Genomic DNA, 19,597 nt, shown 5'->3' with positions numbered 1-19,597 from the left:
TCTTATATTTCGGATATCAGGTCTTTAAAATGAATATTTCGGAATGGATATGAATTCGTTGTTTTCTATCTAAACTTGCATAACTTGGGGGTATCTTACTCTAAAACTGTAAAGATCAAGGCCTTAGTTATGAAGTATATACTTATCAACAAGAAAGAAAGAAATTACAGGGGGAAAAAAGGTACGTAGGAAAGCAAGTCCCTTCCAAAAATCCGAGCAATCAAATCATGAAGTATATTCAACCACATTCCAATATCTAAAAGAAGTTTTCTAAGTAAATATCTCCTTTCATTCATTGGCATGCATACTCTTTTCCGAGTTCAATAACTTATAGAGTTACAGTCCACTAATAATATGGAAAAAGAAGAAGAAAAGATTGTATAGAGAGCTCTTCCATATAGGCAATGCAGATCCTAAGAAAGCACTTTCTTCCCATAAGATAGCACAAGATGGAAGAAAGAAAGATATAAAATCACTTTCAACAATCAATTAAAAATAAATGAAATCAAGAGAAGAAATTAAGAGGTTTAAAAGTAATGGACACACCAGCTTACATCTTTAAACCTATACACTATATGTTACACAAGAGAGCAGCTGCAAGTTGGGAAGAACTGCTTCTTCAAATCCTAAAACCCAACCCTCCCCACCTCTTCGCCGTCTCTTTCTTTGTCCTCTTTGAATTTGGATCGATGAGGTTCTCAAGCGATTTTGCTTTACGATTTCTGCTCTTGCCAGCTTCTTTTAACAGCTCTGCAAGCCTGCTCTTCTCATCATCAAAGTCGGGATTGGCTGTGCCTAGCTTCTCTTCCCTCAACTTGACCACATACTCCAAGATCTCGATAGAATCTTCTACTCTGTAAGAACATGGTCAATACATCAGTAACAGCCTAGCATGGTCTAAATCAGTACCATTCTCCACCCAATTTTAAAAAGGATGTATAGAGCATCATCCAGAAAGAAACAGCTAACATTGACAGTTCTAGAGATTTGTATACATAACATATTATTCTCTTCAAGAACAGTTCAAAAGGAACGAGTAAAACATGTAACTGTCAAACAGCTAACACTCGTCTCTTATTTGTCTAATCAAATCAAAATTAATTAAAAAGAAAAAGAACCAGACGTCACACAGTTTCATAAAAGTAGATTAACTCGAACTAAAGCAAATTCTAAACACCTCTCAGACCAGGGACACAAAAGGGGAATCTTCTGGCCCACCCAACCACAGCAAGAGTGTTTGTGAAGCATGTACTGTTGTTAAAATTTACCACAGTAAACAGAACTTCACATCCTCCTGTAATTTTTCCCCAATCTCTACCCTACCAAAGGTCAATAAGTATAATACAGGGAAGTTAAATATGTCATAAAGTAACTTTATAACATAAAGCCTGATACTATAATTTTAGCAGAGATTCAACCAAGAAAACAAGAGTCCAGAGATGGATGAATTAATACCTTCCCATAGCATCATATGTAGCTGCAAGGTTGCTGTATACTCCAAGCGTGTCTTGGTGACAAGGGCCACATTCTTGCTCCAAGACTGCTCTAGCTTCTTCAAACAACTCCGCTGCCTGATCAATCTTAAACAATTGTACACATGCCAATCCCATCTGATTCAATAATACACCAAAGAAAGCGGACTTTCTTTCACCACTGGCTCTAAGCTTAGAGATCGCACTTTCAAAAGAGCTCAAAGCTTCACCATGTCTACCAATCATGTAATACATGACACCTACACGTGCTTCTAGCCCTGCAATAGTGTTTTGTTGACCAGCCTTATCCTCCAGTAACTTCATTGCCCTCTGCAAGAGCCTTAATGCCTCCTCAGGCTCATTAACAGACTCATACACAGCTGCAATATCACTCAATCCACTGGCAATTTCCTCTTGCGAGGTCCCAGGAACAGGCTTGTTGTATATCCTTAGTGCATTCTCACAGTAAGACTTCGACTCTCTAAGTTTTCCCGTCTTGTAGTACAGGTCTGCAAGGCGAACAAACACAGATGCAACAGAAGGGTGGTTCTCCCCCTTGGATGATTTGAAGACAGTCAGTGCCTTCTGATAAGAGAAAACAGCCTCATCAAACCGGCACAGAGACTGGTATATGTTCCCAATGCTGACATCGATAGAAGCAACCTCGTTTTCTTGTCCATTGGCAATCATTGCCATGCTAGCAAGGACAAGGTGCTCTAGGGCTGACTCATAATCCGCCTTTGCCTCCAATATGAGAGCCATCAAACGGCGATCAGCTGCCTCTTCGAGGGATGCAGGAGCACTATGAACACGATGGATTTCTAGGGTTTGCTTACACAACTTTTCAGCTTCATCAAATTGCATTGTTTGGACATGGGCTTCAGCCAAATACCTGGTAATACAAATCCCAAAAAATTTAATACAATATCAAGAGGTAACAAAACAACAACAAAAAAGGCTACCTAACTGCACGGGTAAATGGAGACTGGAGAGTATGACATGCTAGCTAATATCCTACACTAAACCCCAAAATTTCAACATCATTGTCATAAGCAGCATTTTATTTAGATTAAACTGAATATATCCACAAAACTAACACTATTTATTGTCATTTTACTTACTGAATTAGTTTAGTCATCTCAGCAAATACAAAGAGCTTAATAATATCCTTCAAAAAAAAAAAAGAGCTTAATAATACTATGATATCCTCATACCCGGAACTGAAAAGCATCAAATTTGCTCCCACCAACTTGAAAAACAAGACCTTTTAAAAAAGAGTAACCTACAGCACAAGGCCCTTTAACTGATCCCAAGTATCTCAAGTCCATTAAAATTTTAATCACATTGTCCTAACCACCATTCTTTAAGTGCTTTATTTTGTAAAATAACAATCTTATATCTTTATGAAATATCACAAATTATTAAAAGAAACAGACTAATTTAAATATAAAAATAGACCTAATCATCAAATAGATTAAACTAGTCACTGAATGAAATTAAACTAGTCACTATCAGGCTAAATCTGTTTTTAATATAGAAATTGTCATTGCCTTATTTTAATTTAAAAGTAGACGATCTTTTGCAAGACTAACTCATGAAATATATATTCTTATATCATACTTTATAATAATATAATTACGCATGATATTGTTCATTTTCCTGACCCAACTTTTTATAATTAGCACATTCCCTCCTCCCAATATTTTTCTAGCCCCTGCTCAAAAGATTCAAAATTGAAGTCTTTAACTAAGTAACAAAAATACAAAATACTATCCGCCATAAAAAAAAATAACAGCTACATCACCCAAATCTCATCATAATCATCACATACGTATAATCTTCAAATCAATTCTTCAATCATATTTCCTCCATTCTTTTTAATTGCAATATTTTGATGTTACATTATTGACAATTCACCATTTGACCTTCTATATTAATTTATAGTAATTCGAAAACATAGTCAGGTGGGATTTTATTTATTCATCTTTATATGTATTTTCTAAATCTTCAAATCACACATCTATACAAATATATTAAAAGACCTCCTAAACCAAGAACAATGCCACCATGTTATATACACTAAAGTCTTGCTCAATAAACCAAGTACTTCCTGCGTTTCAAATTAAATGCAACAATTCTATTTTTTCACTATTCACACTTTTCACTCTAATTAAGTCTAATTAAAGTTTGTGACTTGTACATAATGAAATATGAAAGAAAAACATAGTGGAGTAGGATCTTCTTATATTCGTCTCGTAATTTTTATAATTTTTACTTTTATGTAATTATAAACATTTGTGGTCAAATAATGACTCAACATATATATAAAAAGGATTCAAACATGTATTATCGTTCATAGCACCTCAATTTTAACCACTAGACCCAACGCATCTTTGGTTATATAAGAGTCAGTTTGTTGCATTTAATTCGGAATAGAGGAAGTATATTTGATGTTATCATTTCAAAGTAAAATATTAAAAAATGAAAACTATAATTACGCAAAACATAGCCCGTGCCTAAAAACCAGTTAAAATAAATAAAAAGACCAGAATTCTATAAGAAACTAACCTACAAGTCTCAGCAACACGAGGATCAGAATCCCCAAGAGTTTGAATCTGAATACTCAACCCATCTTTATAACAATGAACAGATTTATCAATCTGACCCAACATAGAATGAGTATCACCCAATTGCATAAACCCAGAAAAAGCAGCCAAAGCATGATCTGATCCTCTAGAAACATCTGGAACTTTAATAGCACGTTCAAGTACAGGAATAGCTTCATCAAATCTTCCTAAACTACAATAAATAGCAGCAACAACATGAAGACTCATAGCCAAATCCAAACAAGGTTCTCCATCAATAGCACATCTTTCAAAAGACTTTGAAGCTCGTATAGCAAAATCAAGGGCTTTAATTGGGCCATCACCAGAAGCGATTGTATCTCTAGCAAGTTTAAGAAGAAATGGGCCTAGATCTGGGTTATCAAGAGAGGATTCATCTAAGTTGAGCCCAAGTTTTGTTGGGTCGGAAGATGGGGATGGTTTTTTTTTACCGGAGCTCCGATCAGGGGAAGGTTTGGCCCGGGAAGATGAAGGGGATGGTGATGGAGGACGTTTGGGTTGTGGAGATGGAGAGTTTAGGCGGATCTGAGGAGTGGTGGTGGTGGTGGTTTGTGCGGTGGAGAGAGAAAGTGTTGGTGGTGGAGTTTTGGCGGAGACTAAACCTGGCATTTTTTTTTTTAATTAGAGGAGAGAGAATGGAGGAGTTGGTTTGGTGGGAGTGATGTGAGGTAGAAGAAAATTGGTGAAAGTGAAGAGAAAAAAGAGAAGTTATGGTATGTAGGAAGTTTTTTTTTTTTTTTTGGTTTGTTTCGTAATAAACTGCCTACTTTTAAATTAAAACCGGTTATTAGGTTGGGCTATGTCTTGGATAATAAAAAATTTCATTTATTGATATAATACTTATGATAATAACACTAAATACAACTCAGCCTAGTGGTTAGAACTTTAGTATATGTACTTGAGGTCTCGGGATCAAATAATATATTTGTTAATAGATTACCTAATGGTAAGTTCAATATTAAATAGAAAATTAGTTTAATAGTGATTAGGTTAATTTTTTTCGATGACTAATTAATCTAATTAGTGACTAAGGGACTATTCTCCCCACCTTATTTTCAGTTCATTTAAGTTTCAGCTTTGGACAATACTTTTACTCTCACATATCACTATTCATTTCAGTTCAGTTCAGCTATTTTATGCCGAAAAGAACAGGACCTATGTAATGATTTTATACTTCTTTTGTTTCATAATACTTGATATATTTTCCATTGTGAGAAATTTCACATTACTTGCTACACTTTTTTTTTGGGTAATAAATTTTCTCTATCTTTCTTTTCTTATATGGGTTCCTTTTCTTTTTTACTCTCTACCTCTTTCTTTTTCAAAAATTACTTACAAATCCGTAAATTAAAAAGTATAACGAGTAATATTAAATGAATAAAGTATTAAAATTAAACCATTGTTTAATAATTTTTGTATCTTTTTGATTTGTTGTTGGGAATTTGGGAATAGGGGGGGGGGGGGGGAAATATAGAAAGGTTGGGGATTGGGGGAGATTTGGGAATATGGAGGTTTGACAAGTCAGAGACTGGAGATAACAGCTATGAAATTGGGTAGATGTTGGGGAATGATTGGGTTTTATTAGGGGTAAAGTGACCAATTCAGAATAGTTGTTTTTTTTTGGGTTAGAAAAGGTATGTTTCTGCCTTCTTGTGAGTGTATTTTTTATTGTTTTTGTAAGGGTGAGTACTTTAAGGAAGTGTAAGCATCTAGCATGTGAGTTTGGGCTTGCTTACGAAGCTTTAAGGTCATTGGATTTTGGGTCAAAGTTGGTGAAGTTGAAAATAAGCTTTGAGGTCATCGTTATTTTATATTCCATCCGTTTCATTTTAATCTACACACTTACACTTTTTACACATGTCAATATAAAACTTTGGGAACATATATCTTTAGTTTTGTATTTGTTAAAATTATAAAAAATACATATTAATAAAATACATACTAAGACGAATCTAACAAGATCCCGCATGACTATGTTTTTATTCACGTATAAATCACAATCGAAGGTCAAAGTGCAATTTGTGAATAGTGTAAAATGTCAAAGTGTGTAGATTAATATGAAACGGAGGGAGTAAGTTTGAAGAACACTTAACATGTAACTATGCAAGTAAGTAAAATTAAGAATGTCGATCGCCAAAAAAAAAAAAAAAATTAAGAATGTCTTCCCCTAAAAAAAATGACTTGGCCTACTTGTGTGCCTATGGCCCTATGGGGTTCTTTAACAACAAACAACATGTTTGTCTGTCATACCATTATGACGACATGTCTGTCCGTCATACCATTATGGATATACAACGCACTGACGCCACTTTCTAATAGTGTAAAATTATGAAGGTAAATTGTCAGGAAGTTGCTCCAGCACATGATCTAGTTAAATCCTACATAATCTCTGGTTATCCTTTTACTTATCATTAGTTGCTTTGTTTGTTGCTTATTTCTTCTCTTGTGTTGTCAAAAAGAAAATTGACAATTATGTAAAATACTCCTTCTAATTGAACATAAACTCCATTATTATTTTTAATGAGCAATTGGCTTCCATTGTAATTTATTGTATGTATTAAAAAAAAACTAAAATGTTAAGAAAACAAATTTCTTAACTAGAATACATGAACCAATCGATCATGTCCAAGAGTTGTAATAGTGAAAGATGTACAAACTCTAATAGTTTCTATGTTAATTTCCCCTATTGTGAAATCAAACTAATGAATGTATCATGACTTTAGTCTTGGGTTGGCATCCAAAATAGAAAAGAAATATTTTTTGGGTACAATGCATCCAAAATTTCATCTAAAGAATACAGTTTTTGTACAATACATCCAAATTTTCGTCAACAATACATGAAAAGGAAACATAGATCAATAGATAAAATTAAATTATGATAAACTTTACATAATTGTTTCATTAAAGGACCACCTTATTCAGAAAAAAATAGTTTTCATGGATTTATACACTTCCCATTTTTCTCCATCCTATACATGAAGATCTTACCTACTTGATTTCTACATCTAATGCCTTTGAGCACCAAGGAATAGAGGTTGAAACTGTTGGATAGAGTTATGACAATACCCGTCCTTCGACACGAAAAGGGCAGGAGACGATGTTGAATTAATCAGTACAGAGATGTACAAGGTTAAGATGAAAATCCACCATTATTATCACAAAGTTAATCATGCAATAGGAACTTGCATTGCTAATGCATTATAAGTTTAAACCTGGGTTTCCAGGTCTAGTTGATGCAGCTCCCATACCGGCAACATGGTCTGATATAAGCTCGGGATTATCTGTCATCTGATCCCTTTTGGGGAACTTTGTTACCATTAACCTCCTTTACAAGCTCATCAATTTTGCGAAATTGAAATGGCCATCTCGCATTGTACAAAAACTGCCGCAGATCGAACCTGTTGTCCTCTGGTGAATAGCTCTTCATAGAAATATAAATAACAATATCACGTGAGGATTTACAATCAACAACGTTATTGTCGTCCAAGAAAACAGCAATTTCAAAAAATACAGTTGATCACTTAAAAGATACCTCTGCATGGTAGGAAGGTGTAAGCACTGTCATCTTGTGTCGATTGATGGAATAGTACTTAAAGAAGTATTTCACTTTTTCGCCGATCTCTGACGGTGTCAATTTTGAACCCCACTCTAAGCAAAGCCTCTGCAAGATATAGAATATAAAAGGATAGCAAAATACATCACTTTCTAATTTACCAAACTTTACAAATCGGAGATGAACTACCAAGTTTTTTTCTTCCAGATTTCAATGTGTATAGTTTTTCCTAATAGCTACACTTACGCTTTGTTTAGAAGAGTGGAAATAGAGAGAAAGGGAGGGGAGGAAAAGGGATGGAACTTCGGAAACAAGTTCCCTTGTTTAAATAAGGGGTGGGGGGGAAGGAAGGTGAGGGAGAGTGAGGAATCTCCCCTCCCTCTTTAATAAACACCATCTCTCCAAAATTAGAGAAATTGGGAGGGAAATGAAACTCCACCTTCCCCTCCTTCTTCTTCCTCCCCTTCCTCCTCTCTCCCTCCCCTTCCTTTCCCTTCTATATTGCTACCCAAACAAATTGTTAGGGTGCATTTTCTTCACCTTATTTTTCCTAAACGTATCTGAACTTGTTGAAACTCGTCGGAACTTATTGGAATTTATTTTAAAAGGTGGGAACTTATTGAAACTTGTTTTATAAGGTGGCAAACTTATTGGAACTTACTTCATAAGGTGGGGACTGGGGAACTTATTAGAACTAATCTTAACTGATTTGAACTCAATAGACTTGAATCTTATTTTTGCAACTTGAACAGATTGCACCCTTTAACAAGGCAATAACATACGGCGTTTCTTTTGATGACAATTATAACGATTGTCAATTTATTTACTTCCTCCGTTTCAAAATAGATGGTACATTGTGATTAAAACGGACTCCTAGGCAAAATTTCATAAGTATGTTTAAGTAGTATAAAGGGAGGTAGATTAATTCTAGTGGTCCCATGTGAAAAGGAGGGAGAAAGAAAAAGTTGGGGACCACATGTATTAATTAAGTAAAATGGTAAAAGTGTAAGGCAAAAGTTACTAAATAAGGAAAAAAAAACAATGTATCATCTATTTTGAAACACCCATAAATAGACAATGTATCATCTATTTTGAAACGGAGGAAGTATTAATTTGGTCGTGAAAGCAAAGACGGATGATCTTTTCAGCCATGTAGTAAGTTCCAATGATTCAAGAGAAAATGCTTTCATATTCTTAGCCTAATTGCTTGAAGATATAAGATTACTAGCTATATTGAATGATGCATGAACAATGTGTTCTTCAATATGTGGCAAAAATAGTACATACCATGAACATGGATACTGGACCACACATGTGAATTTTACGCAATCTTCCATAAACCGAGAGCTCCTCATATGTCATTCCCATGTCTACTTCATCTAGCTGTAAGCAAATTAACATGACATGGAGCAATCAAGAATCAACAATTTTAGAATATATTCTTTATTTTTCAGTCTCTCCAAAAGAAGAGAAACAAAAAGCTACTCAGGGTGTATAAAAGTTGAAAAAGTAGAACAAAGAAGTCTACAACAGTCCACCTATTAGGTTAATCAACAGTCCACCTATTAGGTTGATCAACAGTCCACCAATTAGGTTGATCCTATGAATCATTGGCTAGTCCCAAATCAATAGGATTTCATGTGAAGAGTAGTAGTTGAATAACTTAACATCATTGACAAAGGATGTCGATCTTCTTAGGCTAACCAAGCAGGGGGGGGGGGGTGTAAATAGTAAAGTGTCAACCAATTAGGTTGAACCTACGAATCTATGATCATATGGCAACCTGGACATGACAGAATCCATATTGCTGGCAGCAAAGTAAAGCTATATATTAATGGATGTTAAGCATGTTGTCAAAATACAAAATTACATGCACGAAAATATATGCTAAAGAGTCACCTGGGTGTAATTAGAGCGTATTGGCTCCAGTTCAGCAGTTGGTGGAGCAGCTTCAACCTCCGCCAAGGAAGAGTAGCCAAGATGGACAGCTGCCCACCGCAAGAATGCTCGAAGATCCATCTTACTGATACTTCCAATAGGATTTATGTCTGCTGAGCTACAATCATACTAAGAAACATAGCCAAAGCATTAGAAACACAATCAATGGTCGATCTATGATGGCTGACAATATGCATCAACCCACAATCTCCAATCAGATAGATACTTTAACGTCATTCATAATTGGTTAATTTGGTCAAAAGGATGATGATTAGGGTAATAAGCTATACCGATAAGACATGGGCTTTTGATGCAGGACAAGATTACCTTCGTTAAGTAACCACGCAATGCCTCGTCAACGTTGGAGCTACCAAGGACAAGATAAAACCCTGCTTTGTTATGAACCCAAGGCATAAGTGACGCCAACATAAAGGCTAGCACCATTCTGATACGAGCTTGAATGTTCTGCAGCCCTAAGTTTTCAGCATTTGATCCTCCATCAACCTGAATTACAGCCAAGACATATTAAATGTCAATCACCTTCACTAGTACAATTTAAAACAGTAGGTAAAATGCACTAGTGTAAAAAACTGGCTTAAGAGGAGGGGTATTCTAGAAAGTTCCATTGTAATTCACAAAAGAACTCGGAGAAGGAGAAGTCAAATTAAATATCGTGAAGAGGTTCCCTTAGTTGCTTTTTCAAAATTTGGGACTTGGGAGAGAACAAGCCTCTCGAAAGGTTGTGTTGATCTTGATCAGTCCATTAAAATGTTTTCGAGAAATTCTAATTAAATTCAAGTTCTTCTTCTTTTAGTTTTGTCCTAGCTTTGCACTGAACTAACAATAAATCATAATTCACAGAAATTGCATCAGAAACAGTATTAATCGGCAGGGAGTCCAGAATTCAGCACACATTACATCATTTACCCTCATTGTCTCTTCTTTTTTTTTCCCTTTTTGTTCACAGGAATTTAGTAATTATACCTTATAGCGAGGGCGTTTTCCTGTTAGTGTCTGAAATAAAGTTAGTAGGGCTGAAATAACACCATCTATGCAGACATCAAGATGCCAGGACCCAATCTCGTCTGCAAGAATTTTGGCGCGTGATCTTGTGTCTTCTGAACTGCAAAAAAACAAATCCTAACAATTGATATAGTATTAAGCAGAAACAAAAGGGCCAACCAGTAAGAATCTTGGGCACATTATGTAGACAGCCTTACTCCAAACCATTGACATGTGACGTTTCATGAACTGCTATTTTTCAATTTAAAATGGTTGTAATCAATTTAGGATGAAAAAAACAATATGCTCAAATGTTCATCAAACTCATTTTTTTGCATACTGTCAAAATGCAATGTCTAAGTCAATTTTGACATGAAGTTATTGACTACATTACCAGAATATAGCTCAAGAATGTATCCTAGATAAATGGTATTTGAAATTTTTAATCATGCATGAAGCAGCATTTCAACAACAGAAACTAATTATCACATATTTGAAACTGAAGTAATAATTAAGCACACATCTTGGCACTAGTATGTTGCACAAAGCAAAAGGACATTGCTTGACCCATAGGATAGTGAATTGTACCTATTTTCAGTTCCCATGAACACAGTGTATAATATGCGTTTCGCAAACTCCTTGCTATCAGTTGGAAATTGGCCATCAGGATACTGGCCAATCCTTTTCGCGTCAGCTTTTATCCGTTCATCCCCATTGTGAATTTCTGAATACCAACAATCACAACCATTTTTAATGGACCAAAGCAATAAATAATAATCAAAAAAATAGAAACATTATGGCATCTAATATTTTAGAACAAATGTGTCCTACTAGTATCATGTCACTCAGAACAATAGATTCAGAAGGGAAACTTAAACATGAAGAGCAAATATATGATTCTAAGTTTTAGAAATATGCTGGGAAACTTGGAGTTTGGTCCATAAAGAATTGATACAGAAATCGATAGGTAGGTTCATCATAAAACTCACCTTTAACAACGAGCTGACACATGCACCCAACTATTGCAGCAACAGAGGAGCTATCAGCACCACCAGAAAGGGGAAGCAAGAAACCAGAAGCTCCACTTCTTCTTAAGTAGTCCCATAACCAGCAAGCAGGTCCAAAAGCTATCTCTTCCTCGGGTTTATGATACCTAATCTAGAAGTCATCATTGTATCACCTTAAGACAAATATATACAGTATACACAGCCTACAAATTGGTAAGTTTAATATGCTGTACAACAGTAAAGATAAAAGTCTCCACCCATATTAAATATTGGAGAAACCAGAAAGACTCCCTGACAGAAAAAAGTTCAAATTGGGGTTGTAAATGACTAAACCAAATGTCTTAGCAAACTATTCTTTAGTATTTATATAAAGTTTTAAGCTAGTCAACTATGAAACCAGAATTTTATTAAAAAAAGCTTCTTTCAAACTGTAGTAGAGGTGATAAATTGTTGGGTGCACTAAAAGAACATTCCAAGGTATCTAAATGGCCAAGAATTCATGCTAAAGGCCACCGCAGCCCAAGCCAGTGAAAATCAGGCCAGGATAAATATCGGGCCATTCATCAAACTGCATGAAATTAGCTGAGTCAGACAGGCCATATCCCCTGAAAACAGCCTGATAATTTGAGGTGCAGTCATGATGCATATTAATACCCGAAATCCGAGGCCATTAAAGAAATTGGATGGGTTTTCAAGAGCCCTTTCCCATGGTAAAGTAAGACTCCACATGTTCTAACCTCCCCATTCCCATTCTAGGTGGGAACTTCATCACATGCATCAGGTGATACAGGAGCATCTAGCCATCTACTCTAACTCCTTAGAACAAGACTTACTCGGGAGGTTCTTGTGCAAAAGTGAAGGCGCCTAGGGAGTTTAATTTCCTTTTGTGTGAATCAATATTCTTCATCTTCTTTTGGAGAAGATCAAATGGGAGAGAAGGAAGAAGGCATATCCACAAGTAAGATAACAACTTTTAATGAAGCTTTGAGGCATCATTTGGTATACTTCAGCACAAACTGGATTTCAATGTCTGTAATCGTTAAGCGAATTTAGAGCACTTATTAGTGCCACAAATGAAGCCATTTCCAGAGCTCAAAAGAGATAGCAACAGCGGCTGAAACAAGAGCATAACAGTGGCAGCAGCAGTACTTGGAAGTAAAACTTTGAATATTTTAGAGCCATATCAGGTCTGCATTGGCTGGCTTCATTAGAGGTTATTTGAGCATGATTTTACAGATTTTACAGAACTTACAAATTCAATTTTGTGGCCAGTCAGCCGCTAAAGACAGAAATCAGCATAAGCAGCAGCTGAACTGATGGTTAGGATTATGAGTTTTGATGCTTTAAGCATTTATTTTATACTGTGAAACCTAATTTCTGGAGTTAAAACCCTAAACATCCCGTTTCAATCAAATGACTTTAATTAAGGCTTTTAGAAGGGAGAATCATTAGCAGCATAAGCATTAATAGAACAGCTTTTCAATGCTGGAACAGTAATGGCAAAAAAGAAGATACATGAAGGGTTGTTTTGTATCATCTGATATTCTGAGCTTATGGTGCATCACAAGCTTATAGCAAGCTAAGGGTTAAGTTTCATTATACTTATAATTAGGCTAATTACTCAAGGTTACACCAATTTTTAATTATGGTTACTTAAAATTAGTGCTAATTACTTAAGGGTTAAGTATCATCTGATATTCTAGATTGCAAGTCGTACTGGGAGCTCAAGATTTGCTAATAAAAGAAGCAATGAGCTCAGAATCAACGAAGCACTACTGACTACCTAGTATCTACCACGCCTATACTTCATTACAAAAATACAACATCTCTAGATGAAGGACTAACCTCAAGTGGACATGAAATAGGTTCTTCCAAATGGAATGATTGGCAAAGCTTGTAAGGTGCTTTAACAAACGGGACTACTGGTTTGCAGCTTGCCTGCTCTTGAGAAGAACTTGTACAGCATCTAAGGCTACAAATCTGTTATAAGCATACACAATGATCAAATTGGAACAATCAAGCACAATGTCAAACAATAATGTGCATGTTATACACATTTTATTAGTCAAAAGAAGGAACCCCAAAATAATAGCAAAAAAAGCAGGTAACTAGGTAAGAATCTAAAAACCAAATAATCGAACTTACAGCATCAAGGTCCACTTGAGCAAATACAACCTCCACATCTTTCAATGAAAATTGGGAGCCTTGAGCAACCACATCTCCATTCATAACAACGCAGCAACAACCATCTATCACATCAATTAAAAAAACAACTACTTTAAACAACTAGAAAAAAAGTAGGAGTTAAAATTTAGATATTTTACTGTAAAACCAACACAAAGGAACAACAAACAGAAGAAAAAAAAAATACCATAATATAAGCGTCCACCATCACAACCCTGTTGATTACTGTACATGTAAAGTCCACCACGAATATGTGTAGCACCTTTAAAAGCATGCATACGAACATCAAGTTTTCTTAGTTGATGATGACTTCCACTAGCATTCATAAATACTTCAACACCATTTAATGCAAGCTCAGCATGAGGTGGAACTGGAACAAATAACTCCTCACAAATTTCAGCAGCAACAGCTCTGACACGAAAAAAAATGTACTAATAATTGTCAAACGAAAACTAACAAAATATAATAGAACAAGTTTATTTATAGAAGACAAAATATCTCGAGAATATATAAGCACACATCAAGATAAAATGACGTTTAACGTACGTGTCTTTGAACTTAATGTATCCATAACCAAAAGGCACTGTCTCTTGCGATATAGCATCCGCAATAAGGAGAGGTAGCTCAAAATCCACCATCTTGTCTTTCTGCTTCCATGTAGTAAACCAACGCAGTTCTCTGTAATTACCATCATTGGCCAGCCACATCTTTGGTCGGATCATGATAATTTTTCTGTTCATACAAAGAACTTGGCAATTATAACGTTCTGAACCTCTAAAAATAGGCATCCCAAAGCTACATAACATTCCATCTGTCCAGTCCTCAAGCAAAAGTTCCTTCAAGCACTCCCATCTGCAATTTTTTCACCAAGTGTTACAAGCTAATGATTTTCACAAAACACATGTTACAAACTAAAAACTCGAGATCCCATCATCATTCAAATAGGAAGATGCATTAAAAGACATAAAATGTCTGCCAAAATAATATTATGCTCTCTAAATTTCATTCTCTTAGTGCTATTTAGGCTCCGTTTGGTAGGGTGTAAAACGTTTTCCCGGAAAACTGTTCTCCTCTATTTTCAGTTTTACATTGTTTGGTTGGCAAAAGAGTGTAAAACCATTTTCCCTTGGGGTAAAAAATTACTCTCCCAATAATGGAAAACCATTTTCCTATCAAAATGAAGGGAAAACTATTTTCCTTATCTCTCTTATACATCCTCTCACTACCTCCTTACTTTCCCTTTCATTTTCCTTTCATTTCATCATTTTTCTTACATCGAACCAAACAACGGAAAACTAATTTTGGAATTGCGTTTTCCATTGTAAATTATTTTCCATGAAAATCATTTTACACTGACAATATTTTACGCCCTACCAAACGGAGCCTTAGTAATATATAAATCATATGTTAGGAGTTGTGAATATCTATATATTCTCCAAATCATAGTATTAAATCTTGGCCACATCCCTTCATCTCGACCACATTGTGAAACTTTTCTTTTTAGTTCTACAACATCCGAGATAGTAAGATTGCCACAGCCATAAACCTTCTACATTGACAGTAATAGTGGTTCATAAACCGTGAAAACGACAAACATACATACTTCCTCCGTCTTATATTACTCGCTATACTTCTCAATTCGCTACACTTCTCCATTCACGGAGAAGGAAGAGGTAGAAAGTTAAAAAGAAAATTTTTGGAGAAGGAAGAGGTAGAAAGTAAAAAGAAAAAGGACTCACTCATGTGAGAGGAGAGAGATAGAGAGTGTTTATTGTCCAAAAAAGAAGTGTAGCAAGTGTGAAACTTCCAACAATGAAAACTGTAGCGAGTATTATGAAACAGGAGGAAGTAGTAAAATAGATTATCGACTTGTCACCCTAAACTAGAATCCCTCCTTCCCCCCCACAAGGAACTACTTCCTCCAGTTGTGTGATTTAAACTGATGCTACATTAAATTTCTGAAAGTTAGTAAAGTAATAAAAGCCATTCATAAGATAAAAAAGAGATATATTGAGGGAATTAAAAAGGGAAAGAGGGAAATTACCCATGATTGATAGTATCAAGTTCTAAGAAATGATCTTCACAGCCATAACCAGTGATTTCGAGCTCAGGGCCTAATCGAATGGCAGCACCAGCAGCTTTAGCCTTAGAAATAGAATCTTTGATATTCTTCAAATTACAGTCGAAATCCATTGCCCATTGATTCAAATTGCATGTTGCTACCTTCAACAACCTCATCTTTTCAATTCTAACAAAACACCTTTTTCTGATGATATTATGCGCAATTTACAATAACGTAATCCAAGGGGAATTCAGCGGATTCACAAAATCTGGATTGTGTTGAATTCTTACTCGTATATCTTACGGTAAACTGCAGACTTCAAATCTTAGAACTTAAACAGTATAATTGGTCGGATTTCAGACGCCATTGAAGAAGAGCATTAGTCTTCTGAGTTCTGATTGAGTTCGAGTGAGGAGAAGAAGAGGAGAGAGGAAAGAGGAAAAATAGGATCACGTGATATCTTGAAAAAAAAAAAAAAAAAATGTTGCACTTATGAGTTATGGTTGCCAGTTGTACATGTGTAACTTTATTGAACTACAACTTTTTCTGTTGATTTTTTCTTTTCTATTTTAATACTTTTTTTTTCTTTGGCATGTACTCTTTTTTTTTTTTTTTTGAAAGAAGGCATGTACTCTTAAAATATACTTTTCTTTTTGAGATTTTTTTATGTCAGCTTTTCTTATTTACTAGAAGAAAATATAAATATTAAAAACGTAAAGTAATATTTTTCTGATTTACTTTTACAAATTGAGTCATGAAAAATAAAATAATTTTTTCCCAGATTTATTTTATTGTTTTATTTTTTGCCGAATCCATGCCGTACCCGTTTTTTGAAAATTTGATTTTACTTTGGTCCTAAATAAACCTTCAATTTTATAGAATCGTCGAAGAAAATCTTCAATTTCTTTCCTTCAAAATTAAGGGGTGTTTGGTTCATATAGTGGTATAGGTTTGGAATCAGGAATGAAATCAAGGTGGTATAGGTTTGGAATACCTAATATCATGTGTTTGGTTTTAGGGTCGGTTCTCCTCACCTTATTTTCAGTTGACTTGTAATCGGTTCAGTTCATTTCAGCTCAACTATCATTTCTTAGTTATAATTTTGATTCATTTCAGTTCAATTCAGTTCAGTTCAGTTTAATTCAGTTGCAATGAGTTCGGTTCAATTATTTTAAGTCGAAGAGAACAAACCCTTACTTGGGAATGAATTTTTTTCTTCTATTTGATACCTTGAGCCTTCAGGTATTGGTATGAGACATACCCACCTCCCCCTTGGGTTTCTAAACTCCGTACCTTATGGATTTGAGGTATTAGTTTCAAATCTATTAATTTTGTAAACAAATACTAGGTATGGAGTGGATGAATATGGACATGTAATCTGCAATCCGTGATTTGTAATTTGAAGAGAGAATTAACAATTTCATTGTAATCGTGAAATTTCTAGTTAGTAGGGTTACAAACTTCTCCTCCTAGATTTATGTTAGAATGAGTACTTGGTTTAGTTATTGTTTGGAATGGAATTCAACTAAAATATTGTGAACATTAATATTTTAAAATAACAATACCGATGAAAAACTATAAGTTATTTGTAACGCCCCGACTACTAATTCACTATTTAAGATAACCTAATTAGCAGCGGAATACCTATTTAGTCGAGGCATTACTGCCGCACCTTCGGTTAGGAAGGTGCAAGGCTACAATCATATAAACTATTTAAACATTAAGAGATATAATAGTGATAACTTAGACATTTTATTATAATAAAGTAGACAACGTTAACGTTTACTTGACATAACAACGATAACTCATATCAAAGCATATGGTCTTACATTCTAGTTAAGTTAACCTTACAAGTTAGTAGCACTAATACTAGATGATTTAATAAGGTGGTAATCCTTGCCACTACGCAGTACCATCGTCCCAGCAGTACCTAAAACATAAATACAAAACGTTATGAGCCGAGGCTCAGTAACAAACTACCCTAGCAACGTAAACTCATTTCAACTCATTTTATTTACAAAACAGGGGAAAGAATAATTCAAACATTTACGAAAACAAAATTCATTCAATTCACTTTAATTGTCCATGATTCCATTTCATCAGTTTTTACTCTGGTTGATGTACGTCAGTCAGTGCTGGGACGTCTCCCAGTATGTGTATGCACCACTGTGCAAGGGCCTTGGCCCCGGGCATTGCCCTACACCAGTAAACAGTAGTGGGCCAGTGCCCCAGTAAACAGTATCGGGCCAGTGCCCCAGTAAACAGTACGGTACGTGCACGACCTTCAGTCAGTCAGTAGGTACAACCAACCAGTTCTTCCACTTTACTTTATCATGTTACGTTTCTTTTATTTTAACGGTGATCAGTGTAATACAGTAACTTCCATCAATATTTCATAAACAATATCATTTTCAGTGATCAGTATACCTCTGTAATTCAGTATCTTTCAGTCTTTTAAAATTGTATAAATCTCAGGATACGTAATCAAAACATGTAATAATATTCCCGCAACTCAAAAACACATGTTCATAAATCATCATTTCAGTAGCATATTATAAAAACGCATTTCAAAGGAACGGGTACCAGCAGTAGTTGTTACCTTGATTGCAGAATAAATAATAATAATCCTCTTCTTACGTCCTTGATATCGTCCTTACTGAGCTCCGAGGAACGAGTTCTTTTAAGTTTCAAAACGAGTATTTTGTAAGTTAGAAATTAATAGAAAATATTAATATAAGTGCTCCTTAAGTATGATTCTTAGTTTATAGTATTGTTTATATAAGTTATAAAGTCTAACTTATTAAACGATTACGTAATATATTGAAGTTATAATAGTTTATCCAATCCTTTAAACTTATTTCTATAGATATTACTTAAAATTCGAATTAAAAGTATTATCCTTCAATTAGTCATATTATTATGTTATAAGTTTTACAACTTAATAGTGCACTCATATAAGTTAGTTACTTATTAAAATTAGAAGTGACTATAATTTTTAAACTAGTTTAGAAATATATAAGGAAGCATGTTATAACTTAAATAATTTAAAGTTTGACTATTTATGTTTTTGTAGGACTAACTGTAAATAACATTTGCTGAACTTAGCTAACCTATAATTTATAAGTGACTTGACTTAGTTATAAGCTTGCATTATCAACACTATTATTACATAGCCAAAAGGGTTTAATAAATTAGGAAGTTAGTATATATAAACATTATAAAGTCAACATTTTAGAAAACAATTGTAAAACATTAGACTCACCTCAAAAACAGAATACACACGCAGGGGAAGGGGCTTGGCGTCGCGGCAGGGGTCCGGCGAGGGCAGCGTTCCGAGGCGGCGAAGGCGACAGAAGGGCGGCGAGCAGCAAGGCGAGTGTGGTGGTGCTGTGCAGTTCGCGAAAGAGGAGAGAGAATGGGCGAGAGTGCAGGGGGGTCGAAGGGTGCGCGAGAGAGGAGGGCGACGGTGGTGCTGGGCGCGACTGGGTGCGGGTAGGTGCGGCTGGGTGTGGGCTCGCCAAAGGTGGTCGGAAATTGGGACGGGGGTGGCTGTAAGGTGGTTGTGGTGGTGGCCGAAAACAGAGGAGGGAAAAGATTGAATTTTTGTTTTCAAATTCTTCCCATTGATTGTATTTCTTTTCTGTATTTTGTTGTTGATTTTGTGCTTGAAAAACTCATTCATTCCTCCCTATTTATAGAGAAACTTCCATCTCAGTAGATGAATTTCAGAATTTTAAATTACAAAAACCATTCAA

General features: G+C 35.2%; 2 protein-coding genes across 2 annotated transcripts; both read right to left on the bottom strand.

The window, feature by feature from the left end:
• Positions 1 to 353: 353 nt before the first annotated feature.
• On the bottom strand, positions 354 to 4,785 carry LOC104892107 (protein KINESIN LIGHT CHAIN-RELATED 1). The gene is made up of 3 exons (XM_010677940.4): positions 4,041 to 4,785; positions 1,456 to 2,364; positions 354 to 854 (listed from the first exon to the last, which is right to left on the bottom strand). The coding sequence occupies exons 1-3, from the start codon at positions 4,703 to 4,705 to the stop codon at positions 620 to 622; spliced, it is 1,809 nt and encodes a 602-aa protein (XP_010676242.1). The 5' UTR covers positions 4,706 to 4,785; the 3' UTR covers positions 354 to 619.
• Positions 4,786 to 6,936: 2,151 nt separating this feature from the next.
• Positions 6,937 to 16,308, bottom strand: LOC104892106 (glutamine-dependent NAD(+) synthetase). The gene is made up of 13 exons (XM_010677939.4): positions 15,825 to 16,308; positions 14,327 to 14,632; positions 13,968 to 14,191; positions 13,742 to 13,845; positions 13,442 to 13,576; positions 11,579 to 11,747; positions 11,178 to 11,313; positions 10,572 to 10,710; positions 9,915 to 10,091; positions 9,549 to 9,716; positions 8,937 to 9,032; positions 7,629 to 7,757; positions 6,937 to 7,517 (listed from the first exon to the last, which is right to left on the bottom strand). The coding sequence occupies exons 1-13, from the start codon at positions 16,016 to 16,018 to the stop codon at positions 7,374 to 7,376; spliced, it is 2,121 nt and encodes a 706-aa protein (XP_010676241.1). The 5' UTR covers positions 16,019 to 16,308; the 3' UTR covers positions 6,937 to 7,373.
• Positions 16,309 to 19,597: the final 3,289 nt, after the last annotated feature.

This window comes from Beta vulgaris, chromosome 5, assembly GCF_026745355.1.
Source record: "Beta vulgaris subsp. vulgaris cultivar EL10 chromosome 5, EL10.2, whole genome shotgun sequence".
Lineage (NCBI taxonomy): Eukaryota > Viridiplantae > Streptophyta > Magnoliopsida > Caryophyllales > Amaranthaceae > Beta > Beta vulgaris.
Note: the sequence above shows the minus strand (reverse complement) of the source record. Positions and strands in the feature narration are given on the sequence as shown.

What these genes read in the sequence shown, in the direction of transcription:
- LOC104892106 (XM_010677939.4), bottom strand. Translation starts at nt 16,018, where the DNA reads ATGAGGTTGTTGAAGGTAGCAACATGCAATTTGAATCAATGGGCAATG. An exon ending in TTCATGGGAACTGAAAATAG is followed by an intron (nt 10,711 to 11,177) that starts GTACAATTCACT and finishes GTTTTTTTGCAG; the next exon opens with TTCAGAAGACACAAGATCAC. An exon ending in TACGCTCTAATTACACCCAG is followed by an intron (nt 9,033 to 9,548) that starts GTGACTCTTTAG and finishes ATTTGCTTACAG; the next exon opens with CTAGATGAAGTAGACATGGG.
- LOC104892107 (XM_010677940.4), bottom strand. Translation starts at nt 4,705, where the DNA reads ATGCCAGGTTTAGTCTCCGCCAAAACTCCACCACCAACACTTTCTCTC. An exon ending in CGTGTTGCTGAGACTTGTAG is followed by an intron (nt 2,365 to 4,040) that starts GTTAGTTTCTTA and finishes TTGTATTACCAG; the next exon opens with GTATTTGGCTGAAGCCCATG. An exon ending in ACATATGATGCTATGGGAAG is followed by an intron (nt 855 to 1,455) that starts GTATTAATTCAT and finishes ATGTTCTTACAG; the next exon opens with AGTAGAAGATTCTATCGAGA.